Consider the following 8,138-nt stretch of genomic DNA (forward strand, 5'->3'; position numbering starts at 1 on the left):
ACAAACAACAATCAGCAGTAGAACTGAAGAAAGTAGTATAAATAATTTTCAATTAGAATGATCCTATGGGGGATGTTAACAAATTATTTTACTCGAGGGCTTCATTAAAACACTTGCCCGTCGCACATTTTCTTGGTCCATTGCAGTTGCCCTTACATATCAAGAACAAAATTGACACTAGCGGAAAATTGCTGATTCTTGCTGCTCAGTTATCCGAAAATATAATAGTTAAATGGCGCCATTTTACCGCTTACTTTTTCCGGCTTCTTCTTCAAAAGAACGGAAATGTTGCACTTGAGAATAGAACTGAATAATAAAAAATTACGTTGAGGTCGAATTCTGTTTGCTTCATACTTATTTATAAAACATCTTTCCGATAATTGAAAAAATGTATCCATTCTGTTTTTTCAGATACTAGTTGAAACGGGTACAGGTTGGAGGGTTCTCACAACTCTAATTTAGTTCTTCTTCACTGCCAACTTTCAAGCTGCGTGAATTTTTACCCAATAAGGCTGGGTCAATTATGATAAACTCTTTAAAACTAAGCCAAAATCTAAGACAAAAACTAAGACAATCTAAGAGACAATTAAACATCACAATCAAAAACATAGCCCGCAAATTGCCGGAAAATAGCCACCGTTGACATGCTTGATGCGCATCGGGATTGAAACAGAAAAACAAAACATAGCTGGCAGATTGCCAGAAAATAGCCGCAATTGATTCGTAGATCGGCAGTTTAAAAAAAACAGTAAAAAAGACAGACCAAAAAAATTCGTCTTTTCATTGAAGGCTGATCTGTTATATTTTGATTAAAAATATGTATAAGTTATTGCTGCCTCTATTAGCTGATCTGAAATAACCTTCATTTAGAGTGACACACACCCATTTGACCTTATCTCTTTGAATTAAAGTAAATAAAAGTCAATTTCAAATTGAGGAAGTCATTTTTGAGAGTGAGGTAAGTCAAGTGTGACCAAAAATTTAATCACGCGCATGAACAAAAAAACTCGCTCCACTAAGAGCGAAAAATGACGTCACGCATGCAATTCAGTTGAAATTGCATGAACGAATGAACAAAAAGTGGCTGTGACGTCATATGGTCGTAACAAAAATCATGACGACGAAATAAAAAAAAACCAAGAGAAGGCCAATAATAGCCCCAGCTATTGCTGTGCGGCTATTAAAAAAATAAGAAGAGATAAATTGACTGATTTTTTTTCTATTTTCTTTCTTAGTTTCAAAAAGTGTTCTAATTTGGCGTGCCGTTTCAGATAGATACTAAAGATATACTTAATTCAGCTTCTAAACTGAAAGCTAATTGGCTTAATACCAATGTCAACTAGCAAACACTCCAATGAAATTTAACCTAATAACCTTAATAACCTAATTCTCAATGACTTAATGACCGGGCTTTATCGGCTTATCCCGTCTCTTTTGGTTTTGCTCTTTTGTTTTTGACAGTATTCACCACATTGCATAATTCAATGCGTGAAAGAATTTAAAACCCATTCAGTTAAAGAGTAGGTTAAGTAGGTCAGAAGTCAAACGTGAAAATTGTGAATTATATGCAACGAAAAATGTGATCAAAAGGTAGAGTGAATAAAAAAACGTAGGACAAGTCCTGACGTACAATTCAAAGCATTATCTATGACTAAACAAAAACGGACTATGAGTGAATTTTAAAAAGCATTTCCAAAAAAAGAGATCAAAAAAACTATAACTGAAAATCAATGTCAAAATGCCGCATGTGAACAAAAACTACCAGCGAGAGAAGGAAATTTGGTTCAAACAAAAAACTAGCCCTAGAATGAACTATGAATGGATTCGGAAAACTATTTAGAAAAAAATCCTATCCAAAAAATTGAAAAACAGTAAAAATCAAAGTGAAATTGCCGCATATGAACAAAAAAACCCACTAGCGAGAAAATGAATTTTTGTTCAAACTGTTTTCTCACTCTACTTTAAAATTAGAGTGAAAACATTTCACGCCGCAAAACCACTGGCTTTTCCGCTCCACTTCCTGTTTCGGCGTGACCAATATCACTACTCCAATTTGACATCAAAAATCATGAAAATGTGTGAACAGATCTCAAAAAAAGACAGCGTCCCAATACAATTCAAATTCTTTGAATTGTAAAAAAAGGAGAGCGCCTAAGAGATAATAATAATAATAGCCGTTTGAGAAGAGGCTGACGGCGGCTATTAATAGAAAGCTAATATACAATTCTTTGTAAGGTAAATGCATGGTTAGATATATAAGGTACTTTTTAAGAATCAATCAGAAAGTTATAATAAAGAAAGAGAGCCGTATCTTAAATTCCTTTAATTTCGTTCATCTAGCGTATGCTTATGCTACTTTTGTTAGTTTGACTTCACGCAAAGTCTGAACTACAATAAATTTTTATCACGCTAAATATCTCAACTGATAGCAACAATACTTAACTAGGATTTACTTTTCAGCTTACCGGGAACTCTATCTTGTTTCCGACGCCCTGAAGAAGCTCTTCTGTGGTCATTTCACACGCTCCAATCAAGTCATGGCTGAAAATTACATGAGCTGTTGTGTGTCAACTATGGGTATAATTCAAAAACATTCAATTTACAAAATAAGGAAACCCTGCAAATGGATTGCAAGTTCATCATTGGAAGCCCAGTTAACAAATTAAAAAAGTGGCGGTTAACGAGATTAACAAGACTGAATGAGGTTATGTTCGCAGAAAATTTGATTAAGGTAGATTACTACCAAATAGCCATCTGGTACCAAAATATGCAGATGCATAATTATCTCATTATTTCTAACTATTAATCACCTACCTTCCGTCGCTATCGAAGTCATAGCAGACGACCTTGATTGGAAGCTTTTTATCATTGTTGCAGAAAGTGGCAAAGTTGATGGTAAAAGCTCCCCATCTAGGATTGAGATTGTTATCAATTACTTCTGTCTGACCAACTGGTGTGAAACTGAAATGAGAGACACTATTAGCTGGTAGTAGTGGATAAAACAGGGAAACCGACCAGCCACGAGATTCGGACCATTCCCGCGATGGTGGCGCATACGTTAGGAATGGTACAAAATTAGCGCCTAATCGTTTTCCCAGTTTTATCCACTACTATGGTATTGGATATATATCCACCACTATAGCACTCTATTTCCCTTTAAAAATTTTTTAAAATTAACATTTCTTGGCTCACTTAGTGCAATCCAATAGTACAAAGTTAAACTAGTAATTAACCGTTATCAGACAGATAAATCGGGTTCTATCCCCACTGTCTCCAGTGGACGTCCCCAGATTAGTGTAACTAATGAGACCGTGTAAAAAGCACATAAAACCATCTTGGAAAAACAAATTGAAAAAAAAATACCAGCTTTACTCTAGTAAAGTTATTTGTTTATTTTATAACTTAATATTATACTTATATACATGTTCTCTGCATTGGTTTGTTTTAAAGTAATTGAACTAAAAAAAATTAAAACTTTAACGGTAGCGTGGAGTGCTGTTTGCGCAGAGTGAAGACATTGAAAAAACCCTAAATTTTCGCATAGGGTATTTTTTTGTCCCAGTATTTGGGTAAAGATTATAATTTTATACTGAGTCACAATAAGACAAAAGGTTATAATTTTATAATAAATCATACATAAAGTAAGAGTGCTATAATTTATACTAAATCATGAATAAGGCGAAAAAAGGCTTTAATTTAGTAAAAATGGTTTCGCAGCAAAATAGTTTACTTTGGAGAAAACTAGTTTACTTTTGTAACTAGACAATTGATGAGTAAGATAGTTTACCAAGATAGTTTACTTAATAATCATTTTCTAATAAAATTCTATCTGCTGCTAATAATTGACTAATATTAACACCATTCTCCATTAATTTCTTTAGAACTTTTTACATTGGCAACAACTATAGCTTAAGCCTGGCATCTTTTAAACATGAGTTGTAATATTACCTCTAGAAATAAAAGAACGACAATATTTGCACCATTTTTTTCTGCTAGACATTGTTTACATGTCTTTTTATTTTTATCAAAAAAATACATTATAGTCTTAGTAGTATTACATTTAATACATTTACACCTGAAGCCGGCTCCCTGATCAAAATTATAGATATCGACAAAGCCGTTTCGTGGATCCTCATCATCATCACCAGTGTTAGAATTAGTTTCAGGGAACTTGCTTCTAGATTACCCCTTGCACTAGTCTCTTAACTAGTCTTAGCACTAGTCTCTTCACTAGTCTTAGCACTAGCACTAGCATGAGTGTTAGCACTAGCCTTAGCACTAGTGTTATCACCAGTATCAGCACGAGCACTAGTGTTAGCACTAGTACTATTCTTAGCAATAATACCTAAACTAGACCTATTATTATAAAAATCATTTATAAAACAAAAAACACCGCCTAGTAATCTATAACCACATTCACATTTATCTCTTTCATCTTTATGAAATGTTTTATAATGTTCGCTGATATCGCACTCCAAATAACAAAAAACCATTGTTATCATGGGCCAAGATTTCAATTAGATTTGGAGCATGATTTTTGAGTCCATACCCACATTTAAATACCTTCAACCCAATTTATTAAAAACAGTACCGTTATATCGCTTATCCATAAGTTTTTATCCTCCTTCTGCCACATTATCCAAAACATAGTTAAGATGATCAAATCTAAAATTATCATATGCTGTATTTAAAGTATCCTTTCCTTTTTATAAACTTTGTCTTTTTTATTTTTTCATCACAGATTGTTTGATTCGACCTCGTCGAATGGGGGTACCAAGACCAGAGACCACTTCATCGCGTGGATGCTCGCTCGGCCTGTCGCCCACTATACTCCGCAAGTCACTAACAAGGTGCTCCCTCTCGTCCTCCTCGCTAACACTATAACCATAAGATCTGCCATTAATCATTGAATTTGTTCAATTTAACATAGTACTCGCAGCACCAGCCAAAAGACCAGCCGTTTTCATCGTGCTGTCTGGTTGCATATATTAATACATCATTAATGCTGGCTAACAATTCCAAAAATATAGGTGGCCCACTTCGTCGATTGGGCATTAACTACTTCTCTTTTTGCTAAAACATCATTTTTTATTTTAATTGCTTTTAACTCAAGAAACTTATTGAAATAGAACATAAAATTATCTCTGCCACAAATGTTTCTATCTACAGGATCTATCATACATAGTCTTAGATATCGAATCATTTTTTCTATTTCTTTATCTCCTAATCTCACCACTTTTATACATTATAAAGAGAGCCTTCTTTTACATTATAAATAGTTATACAATAACGAAGCTCCTATGCAATTCCATGCTGACTATTATAATAGTTATCACTCAATTCTCTATTTATTTCGTGGAAATTATGATTGCATTTTTATATATCTTTGAAATTATCAAATTGATAAGCCCCATTATAAGTTGTTATACAAAAAGTATCAGCACTCATTCTCGCAGTATTAGTTGTTTGAGCTGCTTTGACAAATTAATATCATTTGAATATTATAATGTCTGCCTTCTGTGAAACAATAGGATATATCTATCCTACCTAATTTATCCCCCATATCATCAAGAACAATTACACTATTTTTGAAATCAGACCTCTTTTTTTACTGATCATGTTTATGTCACACATAGTATATCCATTATAAAGTTCTCTAGTTTCTGAATCGATTCAATCTCTTTCAACTCTATGTACTATGATTATGGACCTCTTGTCTTTTTCGTCAATTTCATATACCTTTAAATACTGTCTTACAAAAATGTCTTACCACTACCCGAAGCCCCACAAAAAATGCTGTGTAATGGCGACTTTTCATTTTCTAATTTCACTGAACTTGTATCTGCATATCCACCAAATATTTCAACAAGTTTTGCATATTCACTCGGTATTGAATCATATATTATATAGCAAACTGCAACTATAACTATAATACCAAAAATAAGGGACCCTAAATCCATTTTCATATTTAAAATAATATACTAATTAAAATGATTATCCTAACTTTTAAAGAATTGAATAATAGATACAATGTTGAGAAAAATCTATGAGTAATATCGAGATAGAAGATATAAGTAAAGATATTAGTCTAATTCGAATTGAAACAGTAATGCGCGACCAAACACCAAAAACAATTGAAGATGCAGAGTATAATAATATTAATAACTTACACCCAACTGATGGTCTCATTGGATTTTAGTCATAAAAGAGAGAAAACTAGAGCCTATTACTTTGATTGCTTTGGAGTAGAGACACCACCATTACTTTTACAGAAATAAACTAATCTAGATAAGTTGATCATAGATTAGTTTATTTCTGTAATGAAAGAATACAAGAATATGATTAATCTTATTGTGGTGCATATTGTTTATATATGATATATCTGATTGATCATAGATTAGGATAAGAAGTGCATTTAATATTCCAGTTAACCAATGTAAGAATCCTACTATATATGATAAATGCTATTGTTTAGATTGTAGTTTAGATGATAATAGTATTGATGAGGACAATAGTAATGACAATGGTAAAGGCATTAGCAATAGCAATAGTGATGGCAATAACTATAGCATTAGCAATAGCAATAGTAATAGATATGGTAATAGCAATGGCAATAACAATAGCAATAAAAATAGTAATGATAATAACTATTGCAATACAGATAGCAATAGCAGCGACAATATCTATAGTAATAGATAAAATAGACATAGCAATAACAATAGTAGTGATGAAGATAAAATTATTAGTATTGATATTAATAAAGTTCTAGAATCGTGGCTAGAAGGTGAAGACATATTTGTTATGCTAAATTTCCTGATAGCTTTAGATGTATAATATCGGGCCTAGTGAATGTGGTATGACATTCTTATTTAAAAATCTAATTATAGGTAGTATATACGTTGATAAAATCCATATCATAGGTCATACTGATGATCAATATGAAGGTGTAGAGAGTGTAAATGATAAAGCAGATGTTGAGTTTATTAAAGATATAAACGATTAACCTTCGCCTTGTGATTTGCCCAAAGATTCAAAGAAATTTATGATATTTGATGATGTGAAAGCTAAAGAACCAGTTATAAACGAGTATTTTTGGAGATGTAGACACAATAAATGTGATATGGTTCATCTAAATCAGAATATATTTTCATTAGATAGACAAATTACAAGAGAAAGTTGTAATATATGTATTTTATTTGAACAAAGCGGTAATGTACTTCAATCAGAACATAGCGACTTCTTTAACGAAAATGAAATTGGTTATAAAGATTTTGCTAAAATGTGTAATAAAGTATGGAGAGAGCCTTATAACTACATTGTCATTGATAGATATAAAATATATATACCAATGGTAAGTTGAGAATAAAATGGGATAGGAGAGTTTTATTGTCTTTATATAACTATAACTAAAGCTATAGTATTGACTATATGACTATATCTTAAAACATAACTATTTAATATCAATAATCTTTTGAGATACATATTTACCTGGTCCATATAAAAATTTTCCAAAGCCTAATAATGGTGCAATTTAAATCTCTACATCAAAGTTAAGTGCTCCTTGTTTCATTTCCATTCTACATTTCATTGTATTCTTATCTGGTTATATTATAACATTACCTTTAGTTTCTTCTTTTATTAATTCTGTTATTTCAGATATTTCATGTGCGCCAGGTATAACAGTTGAATACGATGTTAGATTTTTGCTAATATTAGAACTACAACCCTCATGTAAAAATTGATTGTTCCTTCTATTCACATTAAACACCGAGTTATAAACTGATAATCTAATTAAACCTAATCTGATTGCATAAAGTATAGGTTCACTAAAGTTAGATATTTCTGTTGATATTATCATTCTAAGGTTAATTGTATGTTCTTCTGTAGTTTTAGTTAGAGCTTCATGTATCTTTTGTAGTTCATATAATATAAGGTTCTCAGTCATTTTTATTATTCAAATAGTACATTATTTAGAGTAATAGCTATAGTAATAGCTATAGTGATAGCTAGAGTACTAGCTAAAAAAAATTAAAATTTAGTAGTATAAAGAAGAACTTCGAAATAGACTAGACATTATATGTAAAATAACGAGATAAACAATAGCAAGATAATAAGTTAAAAACCAATTAATCTAGCAA

The 8,138-nt window shown here is 31.8% G+C and overlaps 1 protein-coding gene across 1 annotated transcript in view; it reads right to left on the reverse strand.

Moving 5' to 3' along the window:
- Nucleotides 1-8,138, reverse strand: part of LOC142344666 (copine-3-like) — a 125,573-nt gene that overhangs the window by 36,022 nt on the left and 81,413 nt on the right. Inside the window, exons 8-9 of the mRNA XM_075396502.1 lie at nt 2,815-2,961; nt 2,466-2,541 (exon numbers count right to left, since the gene is read on the reverse strand). Of these exons, the coding sequence (XP_075252617.1) occupies nt 2,466-2,541; nt 2,815-2,961 (223 nt within the window). The remainder of the gene's footprint in view (nt 1-2,465; nt 2,542-2,814; nt 2,962-8,138) is intronic.

This window comes from Convolutriloba macropyga, chromosome 8 (genome assembly GCF_964194025.1).
Source record: "Convolutriloba macropyga chromosome 8, txConMacr16.3, whole genome shotgun sequence".
Lineage (NCBI taxonomy): Eukaryota > Metazoa > Xenacoelomorpha > Acoela > Convolutidae > Convolutriloba > Convolutriloba macropyga.